Source organism: Nomascus leucogenys, chromosome 22a, assembly GCF_006542625.1.
Source record: "Nomascus leucogenys isolate Asia chromosome 22a, Asia_NLE_v1, whole genome shotgun sequence".
Lineage (NCBI taxonomy): Eukaryota > Metazoa > Chordata > Mammalia > Primates > Hylobatidae > Nomascus > Nomascus leucogenys.
The window spans coordinates 26,900,585-26,924,821 of NC_044402.1; the positions used below are offsets into that span (position 1 = coordinate 26,900,585).

The window sequence follows — 24,237 nt, forward strand, 5'->3', positions numbered from 1 at the left end:
AAAACTGCACTTGGTCTGGCACATTCTATACAATGACTAAGTGCTTCTTCAGAGTCTGGTGCCACCTACTTAGCTGCCATTCTAGTTCTTTGTCACCCTACACTGAGCACCTGCTGTGTGGAGAACTCATCACTGTCTTCATGCTCCTTTGTTGACTCGATCATTCTTATACTACATCTGACATCTAAAATAGCTTGTACTATTCTTAAATACAGAAAGCCTTGCTTCTCTATTGTAAATGGGAAATTATGAAGACTGAGGAATGTTTTCTGTGGATACTTCCAACCAAGACACTGAATTTAGAGTGGACAAAAAGGACTACTTTTATTCTAATTCAACCAAAACATTTTAATGTGACCTGGAAGACATAAAAGTCATAAGTGTAGGGCTGAAAAGTCACCTGCCTCTCCAACCCCCTTTCCTCTAATAGTCTATAAATACTGGGACGTTTTTACCCTGGGGACCAATTAAGGAACTTTCACCCACCACACTCACTGCTAATGGATCAGCACCGAAACCACAACTTCTTTTGCCCCAGCCACATAAACACTCACAATGTGGTAAGAAATGTTATTCCCCACCAAAATTACCTGGATGCATGCCCTAGGCATGAAAGACTTTTCCCTTACGAGCACCAATGATTCATTTGAAGAAGTAATGATTTTCCTGTTCTTGAGATGCTGAGGATCTCTCAATTTTATTAAAAATTTTATTAAAAATTTCAATGTGCTTGGAGTAGGATGCATTGGCCAGGGATCCAGGGCTTCAGAAAGGTCCCCCATTATTTGCAGAATAATCAGTGCCCACAAATGTGTTAGAAGTTTGTAGACACCAAAAACACCTTGCCTTTATAAGCAAATATATTTGAAAGAGGCTTTGATTATCTCAGGCCAGCTTCTGCCTTGTTTTTAACTTAAGTGAACAGAGTTTAATCTGAGAGACACACAAAAGCCCTAATGCCCTCATTCCTGACCCAGTCCTGACAGGGACAGGAGGCATAATAGCTGCTTCTGTCCCAGTTTCTGATAGGCAGTTCAGTCTGCAAACCCAGAGAGCACTCATGAGGTATGGGCTGCCATGTGGCCACCGGGTGGCAGCCATATCTGCTCTGTCACATGGGCCCACTATAGGCATAGGTTTTTGGATGATGGTCTTGGATATGCTGCCTTACATTCCACTCCCCTCAAAAAACCTGAGATAACTGTGAACTTTAGTTTGCTTAGATTGGGCCATGATAAGACTTCCTATGGAAGGTGCCACGGACTGAATGTTCACATTTTCCCCAAATTCATATACTGAAGCCCTGATCTCCAACATGATGGTATTTGGAGGTGGGACCTTCGGTTCTAATTAGATCACGAGTAGGAGCCCTCATGAGTGGGATTAGTGCCCTTGGGAGAAGAGACACAAGAGAGATGATCTCTGCTTTCTACCATGTGAGGATACAAAAAGAAGGCCATCTGCAGACCAAGAAGCAGGCCTTGATCTTGGGCTTTCCAGCCTCCAGAACCATGAGAAATAAATGTTTGTTTTTTAAGCCACCCAGTCTATGGTATTCTGTTAGGGCAGCCTGAACTGACTGAGACATCTTGGAATCTGTCTTTATTTTCATACCCACACCCCAAACTTGACATGTGTTTTGGAACCATACACAGCTCCACCTGACTCCTATAACCTCTAAGTGCCAGTGCCACTTCATGGATGACACCGCTGGCATCAACAGTGGCTTGAACCATTGCTTGGACTGCCTGGCTGCCCTGTAAAATGAAACGAAATCAAAACAACACAAAAACACCACACAGCCTCTGCAGAACAATTGGCTGCACCAGGCTTTGTGAGACATTCCACAGAATGAATCTCACCCATGCAGGTTTGATTCATTCCCCCAACTCGTGGGGTCTTTTGTCACTGCCAATCCCAGCAGGCCTAGTACCGGGGCCTATTAATTTATGACAGGTGACTTAGATTTCAGGTCACAGATTTTAACCTGCAGTAAATCCAAATTTGCATAAGGATAATGGGCATTCTACTACATTTGATGCCAATAAACTCTAATGTGGTAATTAACCACTGAGCACATTTACTGATAAGCTGTTCATTAGAGAAAAACATGACAACTAGCAGTGTTATCAGAGTCCACAATTTTCAAATCTCTTTTAGAAATGCTTTTCTGCCTATAGGGACTAAAAGCTAGCAAAAATCACAGAGTAGCCATTCTCAACACTATTTTCATGAGATCTCCAGTATAATAAACCCTTAGAAATGAGAACCAGGTTTACAGATTTCACTTTATTTTTTTCATTTAAGCTTTCTCTTCACCTTGCATTTCTTTCATGAAATACTGAACTGATGAAGGCATTGGAAACTTCTTTTTTGTTTGTCTATGTTAAGCCAGGATTGGCTCATTCGGTCACACAGCAAGCATGTTTTTATGTATCGGTATGTTATGCTAGAGGGAAGAGTCCTGTGGGTGTGACTAATTCCCATTAATAGTGCATCTAGCATTTAGTCTTCTCTTTCAAAAATATTTTCTCTCCTAGTCCTCTATAGGTGGCATACTCCCAACTCACTGTCTCTTGGACCTGATTCTCTTTGTCATTAGCATCATTAATTGGGAAGCATCCACATAGCACATGGTACAATCTACCTCAGCTGTGCTAATCTAATGACCAGAAGTAATCAATTCAGCACTGACTGCATGTACTTAATACACGGTAGCCATAGTGCCTGGCCCTGGGGATACAAAGCTAAATAAATACAGTTGGTCCTCAAATAGCAAACAACATATTGATGCCTTTGCTTGTCCCTTGGTTCTTCATCACTTGCATTTGTTCTTCTGTTAAGAGTAATTTGGTTGAGTTCTGTCTACAGAAGAACAGCATTTAGGCAGAAACGTTAGATGCAGATGCTCACAATATTCTAGTTCATGTTGGTCTCTCCCTCCCAAACTCTTTAGTACAAATTGCCTTGTATCACTGACTCTGCCATATGATATAGCATTTTGTTATATTTCTTTATGATTAGATCTTTCAAGTTCTGTGTATTTTTTTGCACCAACTACATCTTTATCTGCTGTAAATTCTTTATGCAATAAACATACAGACACGTAAGATGGCAAGCTGCTTTGAAAGGAAAAAAATCCTGCCATATCACTGTTAAAAATGCGTAGCATTCAACAAATGCCTTAAACTGAATTGAACTCAACTGAATTGATAGTGTCTCCCAATATTCTTTGGTGTCTCAAAGTTACAAATCTATGAGGTTTGTGTTCCATTTGCTAAACACATAAATACATCTTTGAGGTTTTATAGTTTTCAACTGTGACTTTTCAATGTATTATGATAAATGGATGGTGCGCCAATAAAACTCTCAGTATCAGTTAAATCTAATGATAGGGCTAACCAATTAGAGAAAAGGAGAATATAAATGCAAAACACAAATTATAGGAAAAATGCATAATGAAACATATTTTAAGAAATTTAGAGCAACTGAAAATAAGCCTATGAAATATTTCTTTTTTTCATGTTTTTGACTTTATTTACTTATTTTTATACTTTTAACTTTTAGTTTCAGAGGGTCCATGTGCAGGTTGATATATTGTGTGATGCTGATGTTTGGGGTACAATTGATCCCATCACCCAGATACTGAGCGTAGTACCCAATAGCAACATTTCTTATATGTACTTTATTTAATAAATACACTTTTAAAAGTTTGAAATTATTCACTGGGATATTGTTTCAACATTTAGTTTTCTTATATCTTTAGCTTTTCCACTTCCACTGCCATTTTTTCTCTCTGAATTTGAAAATGATTATCTCTGTCATTCAAAAGCAAAACAAAATGATTACCTACGATGTCTAAATTCTCAGCTATGAGGGCACTTTCAGTTCTCAATGTATTGGTCCTCTCTTTGGCACTGATCTCTGCTGACTATGCCATATACCTGGAAACTTCCTACTTTCTTAGCTTTGATGACAACATTTTCTCTAGTTCTTCTCCTACCTCACTAATTTTCCCTTTTAAGGCTTCTTTTAAATATTAGTTACTCTCAGAAGTCTTCTTTAAAACACATTGTTCTTCCTTTTGATGTAGTTTCTTACCTGATCTCATCAGTTTCAATTAATTTAACTCTATTGCTTATATTCTAATTACAGTTACAGCTCCAGCTATTTGACTTGACCTTGTTCTGCAGTTAACATAGGTACTTCCCACTCAACACATCAAAAACAGCACTTTCCCCATTAGGCCTGCCTCTCCTCCAGCATACCTACATTCAATTAATGTTGCCAAGCCAGAAACTTCTGGCTTCTTCCTGCCCTTACCTGGAACATCCAATCAGTTAATAAATCTTGCTCATTACCTCCTTGTTGGTCTTCTCATATCCAGTTATACCAATCTAAAAATAAGGCCCTAGCCCTGGTGCATGCACACATCTTAAACCTTATTTTACATTCCTCCAGCAACACTGAGCTCTATGTTTAAGAAATGTGTTAGCACACCTAAAATACTTAGAGTTCCTGACACATGGTAAACACTCAATAAATGTTAGCTGCTATTACTGTCAGAGGCATTTGAACTAGAGAAATTCCATCTTGAACAGGGGCTGGGTAAAACAAGGCTGAGACCTACTGGGCTGCATTCCCAGGTTAGGCATTCTAAGTCACAGGATGAGATAGGAGGTTGGCACAAGATACAGGTCACAAAGACCTTGCTGATGAAACAGAATGTGGTAAAGAAGCCGGCCAATATACCCAAAGGATTATAAATCATTCTACGATAAAGACACATGCACACGTATGTTTATTGCGGCACTATTCACAATAGCAAAGACTTGGAACCAACCCAAACGTCCATTAGTGATAGACTGGATTAAGAAAATATGGCACATATACACCATGGAATACTATGCATCCATAAAAAAGGATGAGTTCATGTCCTTTGCAGGGACGTGGCTGAAGCTGGAAACCATGATTCTCACCAAACTATCACAAGATCAGAAAACCAAACGCCACATGTTCTCACTCATAAGAGGGAGTTGAACAACGAGAACACATGGACACAGGGAGAGGAACATCACAACTGGGGCCTGTCGGGGGGTGGGGGGCTAGGGGAGGGATAACGTTAGGAGAAATACCTAATGTAGGTGACGGGTTGATGGGTGCAGCAAACCACCAGGACATGTGTATACCCATGTAACAAAACTGTACGTTCTGCACATGTAACCCAGAACTTACAGTATAATAAAAAATAAATAAATAAATAAAATTTTAAAAAAAACCCGCCGGCCAAAACCCACCAAAACCAAGATGTTGACAAAAGTGACCTCTGGTCATCCTCACTGCTCATTATACACTAATTATAGTTATTAGCATGTTAAAAAACACCCTATATGGTCTAAAAAGGAGAGGAATCCTCAGTTCCAGGATTCGCCCTCCCTTTCTTCCCTTAAAAAGCAATGAAGCAAGAAGAGACCCATGTGTCACTATGGGTGTGAAACTAAAAACATCCAGACAGACAGGCCTCAGATCTATAATAATCAAGCCAAACTACCTGTGTAGCGTGGTAGCACACAGCCTGGTCTTTAGTAGGTATTTAATAAATATGTACTTCTTGTTTAGCATATAATCAAGAAACAACCATAAAATAGCCAACCAGCAGCTGTCGGGGCTGCTCTGCCTATGGAGCAGCCATTCTTTTATTCATTTCTTTTCTTAATAAACTTGCTTTCACTTTATGGACTCACCCTGAATTTTTTCTTGGTCCAGGAACTCTCTATTGGGGTCTGGATCAGGATCCCTTTCTGGGAACAATACTATTACTACTACTACCATTACCGCCACTTCTACTTCCTTTATTCTTATTATTAGTTCTCTACGCTTATCATGCTATTTTGCATTTTTGTGACTTTACTGATGCTATTTCCTCTCTATGGAATTACTGTTTTTGTCTAACTCCTCACTCTTAAAAAATTTTTTTTAACTTTTGTTCATATACTTTCTCTTTCAGGAGACCTCTCTAATATCTCAGATCAGGCTAAGTGCTCTTATCTGGGGCTTCATTGTAAACCTGTGAAAACTTTGACTGATCTATCTATCTAGGTAGACAGATCTAGGTATGTATGTAGGTAGGTAGGTAGGTAGGTAGGTAGGTAGATAGATAGATAGAGTTTAATATGTTGCATTATAATTATCAAGTTTTGCCTGCCACTTAACCATTGCAAGAGTCAGCAAACTAACCCTCAGGGGCCAATCCAATTCACTTCCTGCTCTTCTAAATAGAGTTTTATTAGAACACAGACACACTTATTTGTTTACATAGTATCTACGACTGCTCACATGCTCAATGACAGTTTGATAGTCGTGATAGAGACCATATGGCTCATTAAACCAAAACTACTTACTGTCTGGTCCAGAGAATCTCAGTTTCGGCACTATTGAGACCCAGGACTGGATAATTCCTTGTCACAGAAGGGCTGTCCTGTGCATTGTAGGCCTACAGTGTACCAACAATCCTGGCCTCTGCCCACACCAGCAGCATCTTCCCTTCAATATCCCTCTACTCCCCTCCAACCACTCCTCCACCCTAGTTTTAACAACTAAAAGAGTTTCCAGACATTGTCAAATATTTATTGGGGTCAAACTTGTCTCCACTTGAGAAGCCACTAACCTGGCCCTTTATAGAAAATGTTGTCAACCCCTGATCTATAAGATTTTCCAGGAAAGAAACTGTGCAGTTCACTTTGCATTCCAAACACCATACTTAAAATATAATAATAGAAGCTCATTAAATCAATCATTTAAAGGTAATTGAAAGATCATAAGACACTGCAAAGCAATTTAAACTTCATAGGCATTTTAGACCTGAATGGGACACTGGTGATCATCAAGCAATACCCAATTTTACAGCTAAGTTTTGCTTCCTTAAGCATTTTAAACATCATCCATAAGAACTGTTACATTAATATCTATGAAGAAAAGTTATGCTAAGAAAGATAATTTGGTCGGGCGCTGTGGCTCACGCCTGTAATCCCAACACTGTGGGAGGCCGAGGTGGGTGGATCACCTGAGGTCAGAAGTTCAAGACCTGCCTGGTCAACAGGGTGAAACCCTGTCTCTACCAAATATACAAAAAAATTAGCTGGGCGTGGTGGCAGGCGCCTGTAATCCCAGCTACTCGGGAGGCAGAGGCAGGAGAATCACTTGAACCCGGGAGGCAGAGGTTGCAGTGAACTGAGATCGTGCCATTGCTCTCCAGTCTGGGCAACAAGAGCAAAACTTCATCTCAGGAAAAAAAAAAAAAAAAAAGATAATCTATCATAATCTAATTTGATTGCCAGGAATTTTAAAAATGTGAAATCACTGCATTCATATTTCACATATGCACACATATTTATCCACGGGTGAGATTTTTTTTCCTGTGTCTATAAAGAAGAAATTATTCTCCTTTGGCAGATGGGATCATTTCAATTGTGGTCCAAATGTAATAAGGAGAAACAGCAACTTTCTTACAGTCAGTAAAGAAATTCTTTTGGGGGATATAAATTCTTTTCCACTGTCTTTAATAATTTGATATTATATACAGCATTGCTGTAACTACAAAAACTCTGTTTTCAAAGGGATTGTATGCAAGCCAGAAAAGCTAACAAATGGCTATGGGGTATTGTAAGGACCAACTGAATGACAAAATAGCTAGTATTTCTTGAGTACTCACTATGAAACAGATTCAGCTAAAGGCTTTATTGCATCATCTGATTTGATCCTCATAAGAAGTCTCTGAGGTGAGTGCTATTAAGATACCAGTTTTACAGATAAATAAACTGAGTTTCAGAGACGCTAACTAACTTGTCCAAGGCACATAGGTAGTAAGTAGAAAAACAAAAATTTGAACCTGGAAGTCTGCCTCCTAAATCTGAGCTGACACACCTTATATTATATAAGTGTGCTTGGAATTCAGAAGTGAGAAAAGACCACCGTTAACCCAGTGATCAGTCAAACAGGTGACCATGAGCTAGGTTCTAGAAGAAAGGGTAAGCATCAGACAGAAAAGAGAAAGGGAGAAATTCTTGGCTAGAAGAACCAAATAAACAAGTTATAGAAGAAAGAACTTGAAACATACATTTAGAGTAATAGGAAAAGACTACTCTGGTTAAATTTAGGGAGGAACTATGAGGAGGTGGCAGCCAAGTTGAAGACAAACTGCAGAAGGCCTTGAGTGGGAGGCTGAAGAAGACATGCTCTGGTGGGCACTGGATGTTTCCAAAAAATGGCACAAAGAGCAAAATGGGGCAGAATGCAGCATGGAGAGAAAGCAGAGAGAACAGAGGTGGAAAGACTCATCGTGACACCATGATAGGCAAAGTACTATGGGGCAGAGGGAGAGGCAGCAGTGAAGGGACCAGGAAGCACAGGACAGAGATGAGTGAGAAATATACAGGGAATTGCCAAGGGAATTTTGTGTTTGATTAAATGAGGGCAAAAAGGAAGAAGGGGAATGAGAAAGAAAGATCACATCTCACTTTGAGGTTTCTAACTCGGGTGAATAGGTAATGACAGTATGAGCTGTTCTAAACCTATTGAATTCTACATAACCATGCCCCATCCTTCTCACATCTAGCACACTGCACCCATCCTGGCTTCTAGAAGTTATGGGTCATCCAATGCTGCTTTTCTTATCTTTCCTTTTTCAAACCTTATAACCATTTTGTTTTGCCTTTTTCCATACCATCTCCTGGAAAGAGACATTTTTTATCTTCCTGAGCTTAATAAAGTACAGGTCAAGAGATGGGTTTTATGAAAGGATAGACTAACACTTGTTTTTAACTTTAACTCTGAGAAAAAGAAACAAATAGGCAAATATCAAAAGTGCAAGAAAAAAGTTCTAGAGATCTGTGCATAACCATGTGAATATAGTCAAAAATACTGTAGCATGCACTTAAAATTGTGTTAAGGGAGTAGATTTCGGGATATGTGTTTTTTTACCACAATTTTTAAAAGAAAAAATATATAGATATATACTGCAAGAAAGAATAAGAATAACTGAGTACTTCAGGAGTTGAAAGTGAGAGAAGGAGATGCTGAGCACAGGTAACACGTGAGCTTACAAAGATAGAGGGACACCTCACTTTTGAGGTTAAACGGAAAGAGAAAATCAATGTAGATATGGTATAAAAGGAAGATGAAGACTCTGAGGTAGAGATAAGCTTGATAAATTCACATTGCCTACCCTGGATCTTTTCAGAAAAGCAACATATCCAGCCCTAGATATTTCTTTCCTCTCACCACCTCTCTCACTGAGCCATGGCCACCATCGCCTCCTGGACTTTGCTTGAATGTGCCAAGCTTTCCTTGCTTTAGGTCCTTTTTGTCCTAGTAGCTTCCTCTGATTGGAAATGGCCTCTCTCCAAGGTTTTGTGTGTGTGACTGAGTCCTTCTTTCATCTCAGGTCTCAATTATTGCATCCTCAAAGAGTCCTGCCCTGACCACTCAGGCTACTGGAGACCCACTCACTATCTCACTGATTCAGTTTGGCTGTGTCCCAACCCAAATCTCATCTTGAATTGTAGTTCCCATAATCCCCACATGTCATGAGAGGAACCCGGTGGGAGGTAATTGAATCATGAAGGCAGTTACTCTTATGCTGTTCTCGTGATACTGAGTAAGTTCTCACAAGATCTGATGGTTTTATAAGGGGCTCTTCCCCTTTTTGCTTGACACTTCTCCTTGCTGCTGCCATGTGAAGAAGGACATGTTTGCTTCCCCTTCCACCATGATTGTAAGTTTCCTGAGGCCTCCCCAGCCATGCTGAATTGTGAGTCAGTGAAACCTGTTTCCTTTATAAATTACCCAGTCTCAGGTATATCTTTATTAGCAGTGTGAGAACAGACTAATACACCCATTATTCTCTTTCATTTCCTTCATGCCACTTATCATTATCTGAAAGTATCTTAATTACCTGTTTTGCACTTATTCTTAGTCTCCTTCAACCTTAATGTGAATTCCACAGGCTCATAGACTTTATACATGCTGTCATTCACCACACACTCCCATTCTTTGAACAGATTTTATAACAGAGTAGGCATTCCATGAATATTTACTGCATTCATGAATAAGTAAATGAGTGGCATGCTGTTGACAAAATGAATATAAGCAGAAATTGGAACTTTGGAACAATAATTCTATCACTGATGTTCACAAATACTTATTAATTTATTGAAGAGTATTTCCCATCTATTCATGCATCAGGACCTATGTTTAACTTCAAAGGGAATGTGCAATCTACATAAATCCTTGTTCTTGTGTTTTAGAAGCTCAGACTATTGAGGAAACATATGAACACAGTGCATATTAAAGTGCAATGTGATGAGGACTATAATAACAATTGCAATGCATTGAAGTTTCGAACTGAGAGCTATAGGAGCATATAATAAAGTACTTCTAACTTAAGCAAGGTAAAACAAGAAAACAATTCCACTAAAGTGCTAAGGATACTAGAGTTTAGAGTCTGACATGCAAATGTAGAGGGTTAAAGAGTAACCATGAGGTAGGGGACATCAGAAGTATGTACCATCCTCCCAAGAAGTTTTTCATTGAAAGTGAGGAATGAGCTAAGGTGTAAATTGAGCAGGAGACATTATCAAAGAAGTGATTTTGAGTATGTCTCTAGCTGAAGGGATGGAGCAGAGGAAAAGGGGCAATCGAAGATTAAGAGAGGGAATCTTTAAAGGGGCTAAATCTCAAAAGACGCAAAAGAGGAGGGGAAAGTTCATTCTGTAAGATGGGGGGAAGAAGGTAGCAATGAGAATCTTTGAAGGTAAGTCTTAAGGTGGAGAGAGAGAAGCTTAGCAAGCATTACCTGAACAATGTCTGTTTTCCCTACAAAGTATGAGATAGAACATCTGCTGATATTGGGTGGTGAGGGAAAAGCTGAGGGAGAAGGAAGGAGGAGAATTTTGTTGGTTGATAATCGGTGTGCAATGTTGCTGCCTTAAGCTGCATCTTCACTGATTCATGAAGTGAAAAATGTGTCCTTGTATCTCTCTTGAAATCTATGCAGGAACTATTTGTGGCACACTCTCCACATGAGGAACAGAACACAAGGTTACAAAAGCACCGTAACACTAATGGAATAGTCGTTTCTGCATTTGCAAAACAATTTTTGAAAACATAAGCTGATTAATTAGTTCAATGATTGCTTTATCCCTGTAGGTATATGTGTACAAGGACTAGTGTTTTTTTAATCTCCTTTGAGGCTTTCAAAGACACAAGAGATTTTGTCTCAGTAGGAATGTTGTGGTAGATTACATTTGCTGTAAATAAGTGACATTTTTAGAAAGCAATGAGTTCCACTGAATTTATCTTGATGAGCAAAAAAAAAAAATGCAAAACTAAATAAGTGATTCCCAAAATCAGACTGAAAATTCATAATAAGTCTAAATAGTAGCTCCTCCTCATTTGGGTGTTTTGAAGGCATAAAAGGCAAATAGCTCCAACTTTATGGAAAATATTAGGCTGGAACAAAAAGAAACGATGTGCTGCCCATCTCAAGACGAAACTATTGCACTGCTTGGCATTTATACTAACAGTAGCATCTTCCCTCTCTGGTTCCATAATGAAAATCATTCCTCCATTAGCAGGTCGAGCAATATCAATTTGCTCAAAGTGGGAAATCAAGCAAAAACTGCCTTCCTCTCAGAACAATCAATGGCAAGGTGAAAGACATCGGTAATTGTATCTAGTCTCCCAACAGAACATTTTTGCCTGATTAAATGACCTTTCCTATGAAGTAGAGACTCTAAGTGGTAGTGAGAGACAATTCCTTACAGTAAGTTTAAACACAGAATCACCAACCTTTTCCAGAGGAGCTTCCTTTTCTTCGTCACTAACTCTTATGACTGAGTTGGTAGAAAGGGCAGCAAAATCAGGATGTTGACAGTATTTACATCTCAACTCCAACACTTAGAATGATGTAAGTGGGAAAGACACTCGCTCTCTTTAAATTCAAGTTAGTAATGATCATAGAATCCAACTCGTAAGTTTTTTTGTGAGAACTAAATTAGGGAATAAGTAGCAAATAAGTTTGAATTACATAGCACCATGTGGACACACACTTCACATGTGTTCACATTAAGTGTTCAATAATTGCTAGTCTTTATTGTTGCTGCTATGATTATAATTGCTGTGGTTGTAATGGTTTTCGAGATGATCAAGTAAAGGGCTGAGTAAAGATAAATTATTGTAAGTGAGTAATAGGTGATGGTAGTGGCTGGGAACCTCAACTCCTACCACAAGGGCAACCCAATAAATGTTTGTGGGACATGTAAAGCCAACTGATCTGGAGATTAATGAGGAAAGTCTTCCACATGATGAACCTGAGCTAATCAGTTAGCCTTATTCTTTCTTTGCAGATAGGTCATTCATCGTAGAACTATAGATCTATCATATAAAATCAATCTATCTATAGATCTATCTCTAAAATCAAAACCACTTATGTGATTCCAGAATCCCCTCGATAAGCTCAGCAAAATGATTGCCCAGTCTCTACTTGAATGCCTTGAGTGTTGGAGAACTCATTACTTCGAAGGCAGTTTTGGACAGCTCTCACTGAAAGTTCTTCCTTATGTTAAGTACCCAGCTTCCACTCACTAGACTTAGTTTCACTTCTGATGGATATATGGGCCACATTTTATTCCACTTTCTTAGGACAGTCCTTCATGTATGAAGACAACTCTCAAACCTTGGGCACAGGCATCTTCACTTTCTCAGGTTAAATGACCCTGGTTCTATCAGTTAAGCCTTCTTATGTTGTTAGGATCCTGAAAGCCTTAGTTTTTTTTTTTTTTTTTTTTTCAGCTCAGCTCTAAAGATATTCTAATCTGTCAATTAGTTATCATGTTAAAAGCTTATTCTGGGCCTGGCACAGTGGCTCATGCCTGTAATCCCAGCACTTTGGGAGGCCGAGGTGGGTGGATCGCTTGAAGGAGTTTGAGATGAGCCTGGCCAATATGGTGAAACCCCTTCTCTACTAAAAATACAAACATTAGCTAGGTATGGTGGCACATGCCTGTAATCCCAGCTACTTCGGAGACTGAGGCATGAGAATTGCTTGAACCTGGGAGGTGGAGGTTGCAGTGAGTCGAGATCGCACTGCACTCCAGCCTAAGCGACAGAGCAAGACACTGTCTCAGAAAAAAAAAAAAAAAGCTTATTTTCCCTTTCCAGTAATTATACTAGCACATAGTGACCACAATGATGATAATAATTATAAATAAAATTTGCTGAACATTTTCTACATGTCAGCTATTATACATGCATGATCTCAATACAACAGCCCTATCAAGTAGGTATAATTATTGTTCCCATTTAATAAGTAACAGAAGGTTAGGTATGTTACCCAGCATCATACAGCTACTGGAAGTAGAGTTAGGCTTTGCAGCCAGAAACTCTAACTCCAGAGCCTGCTTTCTTAACCAATATATTACACTGCAGAACTGTTACCTCCTTTGTTGCACAGGTCAGACCTCTATTAATTCAACCTCAGATAACATAGATGCACAATTTCTATCATTTTCCTTCCCTGCCATCCACAAAGTTAACAAGCCATGTTCTCTTATGTCTCTTCAAGTCCTTAATATAAGACAGAGCTTTGTGCCATCTTACAAAAACTTTCATATAGGCCAAAAAAATCCACTTAATCAGGGCCCATTGGTATTTTAATAGCTTGATAGCTCTTGCATCTAAACCCTATTGCTCATCTTATTAATGAGAATATCACAAAATGTGTCTTCAAAAACTTTGCTGCTGTTTAGCTAGATGAGGTCCATAGTACTTTTCTGAATCATCGGTGATACTACTGAATGAGTATGTGAATTTGGTTGATACGATATAGCTTTTTCTTAGTGCTCTTAATTAGTGATGACAGTTATATTGATCACTCGCTTCTCTGCTGTGGGCTCATACATTCTGTTAATATTGCACTCCAAAATGTTACCCAGATTTCAGTTCAACTCATAAGTTCATTGTGTGCGTTATCTACATTTTTCAATTGTCTAGTCTTTAGGAACCTTCTTTATTCACTAGCGTTCCTCAAAAACCACCAACTAGGTTTCAAAAATTGTATTTACAAATTCTCTCTGTATCCTGGGATAGCATTCATCTGAGGCAGGAAATTTGAATTAATACAGAGCAAATTATCTGATTTCTAAGATCCTCCAGTATTACATTTCCTACTTTTGTCTGTCTTTTCCTGTCCAAGGACTTATCTTTTTGTCAGCAAAAAACAGGAGTAAAATAGGAACATGAGGAATTCTGCTACATCACCTAGGGCTTCCTGCTGCAAACGATAGAAAATAGAGCCACAACAGGTTTAGGCAACAGAGGTACTTAACTCAATCATGAGTGGAAATTAAGGGGTAGTCTAATTTGAAAACTGTTTAATCCAGGGCCTTCAAAAGTGTCACTAAGGCCTAGTTTCTTCCTATCTTTTGGCTCTGATTTTCTCCATCCTGGCTTTGTTTTTGTTCGCTGTGGTGGCAAGATAGTGGCCAGAAGCTTAGTTTAACAGCACTCCAAGTTCTAGCTCAAAGCAGGAGAGAGCTTTTTCCCTACAACATATAGACAAAACTCCTGAGCCTGTATGTTATGGATCCAAATTGGTTTAGGAGCTCACCTATGAAGAAAGCAACCATGACCAGGTGAATAGAGTCCCTAATTGATTGAGGGATCACATGCTCACTAACGGAGCTGGGAGTGTAGCAGGTGCCACTGGGATGGATTGAGAATGAAGGGAATAAAAATCAAGAAACATGTATCAGATGAAGGCAGAATGAATACCCAGTTGCCAAATATATATATATATATATATATATATATATATATATATATACTTCTTCATCAACAACCCATCAACTGTAAGCAGCAAATCCTTCTTTAGTAATTTTATTGTGGCACTAACTGAAGAACTACTCTCTGTCTGTCATAGCACTGAAACACCAAAGATCTTTGAGACCTCAGTGCTCCTCACTCTTCCTTAGGCCAATACCACTTTTTTACAGCCACCCTTGGCTAAATGCTCACACCTGGTTCCTACTGAAATAAGCCTCAAATGTATCCCTGTCCCCAGTAGCTGAGGGTTTCGCTCCTTCTTCCTCTGTGCCTCTGTATATTATGGGTCCAAACTGCATTAGGAGTCCACCTATAAAGAAAACAACCACAGCCAGGGGAATGGGAATCTCTAATCGACTGACATTGCCAATTTCTCTTTCTCTCTTTCCTGCCCACTGCAATTCCTTGTAATCCAGAAAGTCATCTCTTTTCCAGAAGATTCAATTTATCCTCTTTACAAAAATTTTGTTCTGAAATTGAATCACCCGACATTGCCAATATTTGACTTTTTTTTTTTTTTTTTGTCCTCACACACAAAAAAATGGCAGTTTTGTTTTCTGAGACAGTCTCGCTCTGTCGCCCAGACTGGAGTGCAGTGGCATCATCTTGGCTCACTGCAGCCTCAACCTCCCGGGTCCAAGTGATCCTCCCACCTCCCTCCAAAATACCTGGGACCACAGGCATGTGCCATCATGCCCAGCTAAATTTTTTTATGTTTTTTGTAGACACACAGTCTCCTTAAGTTTACCAGGCTGGTCTCCAACTCCTGGACTCAAGCAATCCTCCCACCTCAGCCTCCTAAAGTGCTAAAGTTATGGGCATGAACTACCATGCCCAGCCAAAAATGGCCAATTTTTTTATGGTCAACCCATAAAAAAGCTCTATAATTTACTAGAGCTGCCATAACAAAATACCACAGACTGGGTGACTTAAACTACTGAAACTTATTTTCTCACACTCCAGGAGGCTGGAAGTCCAAGTTCAAGGTGTCAGCAAGGTCGGTTTCTTCTGAAGCCTCTGTCCTTAGCTTGTAGATGGCTATCTTCTCCCTCTGTCTTCACATGGCCTTTCCTCTATATATCCATGTCCTTATCACTTCTTCTTATAAGGACACCAATCATATTGGTTGAGGGCCTGTCCGTATGACCTCATTTGATCTCAATTACTTCTTAAAAGGCCCTATCTTCAAAAATAGTCACAAACTAAAGTTAGAACTTTAACATATGAATTTGCAGAGGACATCACTCAGCCCATGACAAGCCAATAGGTAGCTCCTGAGATGCAGTAATTGCTTTTTCTTTTCTTCTTCTGCCTCGTTCCTCCATTTCCTCTGATTTGCATCTTCACTTCTTTCCACCTTGCTCAACTCTTATTTCTTCTGGTCACCTTTTTGCATTGGTTCTCCCATTCTGTCAAGACGCTCTTATCTCCAAACCCACAGAGTGATTTTCTGTACATCTTCCTTAATGGAGTAAAACTTACCTTGCTACCCAAAATCTAATGAACAATAATGTGTGTTTCTCTGCTACATTTACAAGAAGGTCTCTACAGTAGTGTGCATTTGGATTAGCAGGGATTACTATCCTCATTTTACAGATCAAGACAAGGATATCCAGAGAAGTTTTATAATTTTCTAATTAACATTAGAACTGAACCCGGTAGCAGGCCTTTTTAATTAAACTACATTGGACTCTCCTAACTTCTGCAGGTTTTTAATTGCAGAAATGGTGAAGAGCAGTAAGTATGGCCTGAACTAATTGATTTTGTTTCAATTGATAACATAAATAACAACTTCATTAACATTTGCATAGTGTTTTGTATTTTATAAAACACCTCCATTTGGCTAATCCCATTTGCCCCCTACATAAAAATACTTGAAATCAGTATCAGTCTCTCTCTTTATAGATGAAGAAACCGAGGCTCAGAGCAGTCGAGTGGCTTGCTAAAAGCCATGCAACTGGCAAGGAATGAGTCTAGGCAAGACTTAAACCCTGGGCTTGTGCTTCTGAAGCCCACCCTCTTCTCATGTCTCATGTTGACTCTAAAAGCCTCACTTGGGCTTTACTAGCCCTATGCTGCACAGTAGTCTTCATGATAGAAAAAAGGAATATTTAGGCCCAATGCTATGACCTAAATTCACCTGCTTATGGACAGAGACATTTATCACCACCTGAGAAATCAGGAAGGATACCAAAACAACAGCTTGGGAAACAAACAAATTAGAGAAAAAGGGAACAGAGATGGGGAGGAGGGAGGACAATGAGTAAGGAAGAAAAGGACAACCCAAAAGAAAATCCAGAGAAGAAATTAAGTGATAGCATGAGAGACAGCAACAAGAGATAGCAAGCAAGACAGGGTAAAATAAAATGAGTATTTTTTTTAAAGAAGAAAAAAAGCAACAACAAACACATTATCCCAAAGCCCGCAGGTGCCAGCAATTCAAATAAACGTATAGCAATTAACAGAATTAACACAGCCTTAAATAGCTTGGCTCACCAGATGTGGACGCCTATCAGTGTTCTATAAAATGTAAAGTTATTACAGATTAAGCCATTAATCATCTGTTCAGAGACTATCTCTGGCTGCAAAACTCCATTCGGTTTTAAATGCCTAATAATCACAAAGGGATGTGGAATGTAATGTGCACAATGATGTTCTATCCAATCCTTTTTCCTTTAAATATGTATTCTATTCTCCCAATTCTCCTGCTTTTCCTTCCTTCCCATTAGAGATGCCATGAGAAAAGAGAGAGAGTCCAGTCTGTCCCAGAGGTCTCAGTGGCACTTTCGCTTCTCCACGTGGGGAAATGGAGGAGTGTCAGATTGAGGAGAAAGGAGGACGGTGTGGAAATAACCAAATCAAACTACACAGAAGGTCCAACACGTGGGAGGAAACTGTGATGGGCTTGAGTAGCCTGATGGGGACCCTGCTCATGTAACTCAGTCTTGGCTTGACCTTCCTGTATTTCATTTGTCATTAAACAGCTCGGTAATGCCAAGGACAGAGGAAAAGAAAAATACATGTCCTCTCAGGGAGGGTCTTTGGAAACTGAAATGGGAGTCAGAAGGAAGCAGTTTTCTGCAGAAATTTTAAAATTCAGAGAGGCAGGCGCCAATCCAATGCCGGAAGCTCAGGGACCACCTTTTCTTTTTTTTGTTTCTGTTTGTTTGTTTGTTTGCTTTTGAGACGGAGTCTCGCTCTGTCGCCCAGGCTGGAGTGCAATGGCATGATCTCAGCTCACTGCAAGGTGCGCCTCCCGGGTTCACGCCATTCTCCTGCCTCAGCCTCTCGAGTAGCTGGGACTACAGGCGCCCGTCACCACGCCCGGCTAATTTTGTTTTTGTATTTTTAGTAGAGATGGGGTTTCACCGTGTCAGCCAGGATGGTATCAACCTCCTGACCTCGTGATCCATCCGCCTCGGCCTCCCAAAGTGCTGGGATTACAGGCGTAAGCCACCGCACCCGGCCGAGGGACCACCGTTTCTATCCCTGATCTTCAACCTCCTAGGACAAAAACATACATCAGGGGAAAGTGGTAGATGAATTAACATTACTCAACAAAGAATGAAGGCCTGATGGGTAAGATGCCAATCTGACCATGTTCTGCTGCTTAAGGTCCTTCAATGGCTCCCCCGTTACCTAGAGAACAAAGTCCAAGAGTATAGCATGAAATAAAGGCCTCTATGAAATGGTCCCTACCTAACCGCAGCTACCAGTCCAAAGCTCCCAGTCTTATAATTTGGGCCTTGAAATTAGCAAGCTGTTTGTAAGTTCTTCACCGACACCAGAACGTGCTCTACCTCCATGCCTTTGCTCACCCTGCCCCTCATCCTGGAGCACCTCTTTCCCCATGCTTCCATGCTCCCTTCTACTTGGCTTCAAGCACCTCACCTTGGGATGCTCCCTGAACCCCAGGATGTATTAGGTCCTTCTCCTCAGCAGCCACATTGTAACTAAGAATGCCTCATGTTGTGCATTAACTGCTATTTATTGCAATTATGTGTGTGTCTGCCTCTCCCCACTAATGTGAGTTCCTCTAAAGCAGGAACCATGTTTGACTCATATTTATATTTTAGCACAGTCCTTGGCATATTATAGGTTTGGGGGATATATTGTTTGCTATGCACTGAATGTTTGTGTTCTCCAAAGTTCATTTATGGAAATTCTAACCCACAATGTGACAGTTTTAGGGGGTGGGGCCTCTGGGAGGTAGTCAGGTCATGAAGGTCCCTCATGAGTGGGATTGGTGACCTTATAAAAGGGACCCTAGAGAACTCTTATCCTCTTTTTTCCATGTGAGAACACAATAAGAAAACAGCAGTTTGCAACCCAGAAGAGGGCCCTCACCAGAACCTGACCAGGCTGGCACATTGTTCTTGGACTTCCAGCCTCCAGAACAGTGAGAAATAAATTTCTGTTGTTTATAAGCCACTCAGCCTATGATACTTTTTAATAGCAGTCAGGACTTACACATTGCACATCTAAACTCCACCAGATTTCAGAGCTCCATGAGGTTAGCACATTCATTTATTTATTTATTCCAGACATACTTATTGAGTGCATTTTTTTTAACGTCAGGGTCCATTCTAGGTGCTGGGGAAATATTTGTAAGCAAATAAGACCTCTGTTCTCATGGAATTCACATTTTAATAAAGGAAAACATAGTGTCAAATAAATGATCAAGGGCAAAAAACAAAGTAATCATTGAGGGCAGGCGGCATGAGTTATCCCTATTTTTGCATTATGAGAGAATTTATGTAGGGCAAACCTCAGAATATGGGTTTTTTTTTCCTGACAATGATTTGCTAATATGAGAAATATAGAGATGCCATGTGTTAATGGATATTCACTTACACTTATATTTCTATTTGTAAACTATTTTATACAATGCAATATATAATCCTTAATAATTATTATAAGCAAAAACATTGTATTTTGTAATGCAGTATGATTTCACTTTTATGTATATCATTTCATTTTTTTTCTTAAGAATGTAACAGAAGTTTTATTATCTCCTTGTTATGGGTTAGAAAACTGAGACTGGAGTAAGATCAGTGGTCTTATTATGTAGCCAGTGATAAAGCTAGCATTCTTAAGCAGATTTTCTGATCTGAAGCCCAGTATTCTTTTCATTATACTATGATGTCTCCCTCACAGCCTTTTCTAACCCATTTTTCATAGAGGAACTTCCAATCATTCCTCTTAGCCTTGCTGAGGCTTTTAATATAATCTTTCTCTCATATCTGATAGCTCAGGGGGAGGGAGAGAAGATTCTTGAAAGATTCAACCACTGCCATGTCAAGATGTTCTTTAGTCATCCCAGGAAGGTCAAGTGGTCAATAGTACCTAAAAACATTCATTTAGGAAAGATATTTATTAATGTACAATCATGTGATTTCACTCAGCAAATATTGACTGAGAGCCACTAAGTGCCAAGAACCCTTCTAGGAGCTGGGGACACAACAATAACAAACATGAGACAGACACACTAAAATGTGAAAACATGAAAAGAAACAAGATGCTGACTTCGTAATATTTAAGTGGACGCAAATCTTATATTGATAACGAAGGTGTGTAGAGAACTATCATAGTTTGACGACAATGTGGATGCTTTGTTGTGGCTTTTACACTGTTATGAAGTTAGGAAGTGCGCACACAAGTAATATCCAGTCCCTTTGGCACAATCATGGAGCCAGAACTTAGCCTTTAGGTGTGAAGTAACTACAGTCCCAAAGACAAAACCTATTTTGTGCCACACACAAACAAATATTGATGATCTGGAGCAGAAATTGCATAGGCCCTTCACCATGTCCCTAATTTGAAGAAAATTACACATAAAATCACCTTGTTTCATTTAGGACAACTGAAAGCCACAAATGGCGAGAGATTTTTTTTTAAAGGCAGCAAGAGGAAAAGGAAGGGGAAGAAGAGATTGTGAAATAATTAGAGACTGTTCTATGGTTTAAGTGGGTGAATGGGGTTTATCAGGTAGCTGAATCCTAACATAGCCTTTGCTGTTTACTGATTTATCAAAAACAAATACCAAGAACAAGAGAAGTATCTCCATAAACCTGCCCACAGAAAAGTGAAGTGTAATTATTAAATGCAAAGACATAATACGCCAGCACTACGTTAGACTCAAAGCGATCATTCAAAGTACTCAGACAAATAAGAAGACTTCCGAGTCCCTTAGAAAGACTATCACGCTGTACAGGGAAAACAGACAGGGCAGGAGTTTATCAAGTTCTAGCTTTGCCTATCATTTCCATTAGTGTTTTGAACTTTCCTTTTTATAACTTGGTCTGAATTTAAATGCACATTTGTGCTGCTAGCTAAGATAAGGATATATTGACATCACTGATTATAGTTATTTCTATTATCGACACTGTTTTTCAGAACTGCTTTTACCTTTTAAGCTATTCAGAATAATTCTGACAGACTTTTGAAGCTTTCTGCTCTCTATCTGGGCAGCAAAAATGTGTGTGTGTGTGTGTGTGTGTGTGTGTGTGTGTGTCTGTGTATATGTGTGTGTGTATTTTATTTTCTTTACTTTCCACATGGATAAAGTCATCAGAGACATCTTTGTGTTTTTATGAGACTTGTTTCAAAATTTTCAGGGCATCCTTCCTGATTAATAGAAGATTCGTGGTTGGGAAATTGCTCCATTGTCTCTAAGTATATAATGGAGAGGTAGCTCAATACAATTGTGTGTAGGAGAAAATTAATCCTAAAGGCCAGACCTAAATCCTATCCTGGAGAAACTCCATGCTCAGGACTGTTGCACTACAAAACTGAATGAGCACTCCACAGCAACCAATGCCTCATTCATTCCTGAGCCATGTCCTTGGTAACAAGAATGTTGCAATCTTTTTCTGATGAGAGTGCAATTCCAATGTAGTGTGGTTTAACAGTGTTTAAGAGTCTTTCAGGGTTAATTAGACAGTGCATAGTCTACACCTTTATTCTATCCAAATAGGAGTAAATCCCAGGGAGGAAGGGCTCTATGCCTACCATAATTCCATCAGAAATGACGATGAAATCTCTGAAGCCAGCAGAAGCCTAGGTAACATCCTGCAGAGAGATAATAGCACTCTTTGGGTGCTCCTCTTATTTCGTCCTACAGGCTGAGAACAATACAAAGCTATAATTGGATTTCCCCTCCTTTATTATGTCTCTCTTTTCTACTCCTTCCTCTCAATTTGCACATGATTTATTACAACAACGCCTGCCTCAAATGTCACTCCTTCTCTAAAATTGACTTCCACCTAAAATTTATGTTTCCTCTACTCAATTAGAGCATTTAGTATGTGCCACTGAACACATGCTCTCCTATGCTATACTTATTCACTCACTGATCTCATCTCCCTTCCTACAAGACAAAGCCTCAGAGCATGGAGATCATGGCTTAAAAAGAGCCACCAAATTTAGTTACAGCACAAAAAAAGGTACCCAATGATCATCAGATAAATAGACAAACAGATCCTTATTATACATCTACTGTGTGCCATGCCTAACAGACACAATTCCTGCCTGGACAAGGCTCACAGGGCAGTGGCATGAATGAATGCATGGACAGTGCCATCTCATACACAAATGATGCCCAATAAATTTCAAATAACCATAATAAGAATAAAACATATGCCCTGAGAGGAGACTCATAAGATGTCACAAGGGATTGTTATCTACAAGAAGGAACACTGTTCGCTTCTCAAGTAATGTCCCCCGGGAGATGGTATAGATATCTTAGGCAATCAAGCTTAGCTTAAACAAAATGTGCAGTGCACTGCTTTGATGCCACAGTGTTCTGAAAGAGCTCTACCAAATTAAGTCTGATTCTTTTTGCCTCAACAATTGACCTTAGAGGTTGAACTTACACTTGGCTGAAGCTCCTTTGCTCTCAGACAGAGGTCTCAATACATCAGCTGCAATGGTAATAAACAAGTAATGGCAAAGTCCCACTGTTTTTTCACAGCTGCTAGCTCTCAGGGAAGAAGAAGAAGAAAAGGAAAAAACCAGTCTTCTGAGCCTTAATGTTACATTATAAGAATTTTCTTTCATCTCAAATAATGAGACCCTTGGGAACACCAGGCTTAGTGAAGGTAAAATAATACATGTGTTATATTTTAGACAGGGCACACAACAACAGATTGAGCCACTTTTAGCTAGAGCTTTCCTATTTGCCAGGTCAAAATCACAAAATCAAACTTTACACTCATCTAGTTCCTTGTGATTTCAATGGCCTTTCACCTGTGTGATTGCATTTAATTTATAAACACAGCCATTTATGGGATAAGAGCTTCCATTTGTTAGATGAGGAAACAGAACCACAGGGTACTTGATATGGTTTGGCTGTGTCCCCACCCAAATTTCATCTTGAATTGTAGCTCCCACAATTCCCACATGTTGTGGGAGGGAGCCAGTGGGAGGAAGCCAGTGGGAGGTAATTGAATCATGGGGTCAGGTCTTTCCCATGCTGTTCTCATGATAGTGAATAAGTCTCATAAGATCTGATGGTTTTATTAAAGAGGAGTTCCTCTGCACAAGTTTTTCTTCCCTGCCACCATGTAAGATGTGACTTGCTCCTCCTTGCCTTCTGCCATGATTGTGAGACCTCCCCAGATGTGTGGAACTGTGAATCAATTAAAACTCTTTTCTTTATAAATTACCCAGTCTTGGGTATGTCTTTATCAGCAGCATGAAAACGGACCAATACAATACTAAAGTGACAAACCCCAAGTCATGCAACCAGCTTAAGCGGGAATGAAAACGTAGGACACCTACTTCCAAGTTCAAGGTTGTTTCTGCTGCAATCTATCATCTCATAGATTTGAGGACAGATCCAGTCATTGATTTAGACATGTCATTTGTTTATAAATGAAACAATCACATGGTGCATTAAATAGAATTGGGTGAACTTTACCTCTTTAAGGCAGCCCATGAAGTTGTTGCTGACAGGGGAGCCAGGCAAGTCAGCGGTACTTGGGCTTCCTCCCACATAGAAGAAGTCATCTGAGCCCAGCATGGTATAGTCCTCTTGAGTGTAGCCCGTCGTGGTAAGAATGCCATCCACAGAGATTGTCACCTGGTGGAGGGACATAGGGACAAAAAAAATCCCAACAATGACCTTACAATCCTATCATAACCCAGTGGCTTCCCCTACTTGTGGCATCACTTTCATTAAGATTTTCATGAGGTATACTTTCTAATTTGATTTGATTTTGGTATGTGCAGCCAAGTTCCATTTTCTGGTCTGCCTCCCTGGGTCTCAAGCCTTCAGTATTTCCCTGCAGACTCATAGAAGACTCTGTTAGAATTTCCAAGCTGGGCACCTTGTTCCACCCATTGCAATTTTTACAC

At 39.7% G+C, this 24,237-nt stretch overlaps 1 protein-coding gene across 30 annotated transcripts in view; it reads right to left on the reverse strand.

Moving 5' to 3' along the window:
- Positions 1–24,237, reverse strand: part of NRXN3 (neurexin 3) — a 1,697,203-nt gene that overhangs the window by 1,185,163 nt on the left and 487,803 nt on the right. For all 30 annotated transcript variants that reach the window (XM_030804215.1, XM_030804199.1, XM_030804204.1 and 27 more), the window contains one exon: positions 23,801–23,962. In XM_030804215.1, the coding sequence (XP_030660075.1) occupies positions 23,801–23,962 (162 nt within the window). The remainder of the gene's footprint in view (positions 1–23,800; positions 23,963–24,237) is intronic.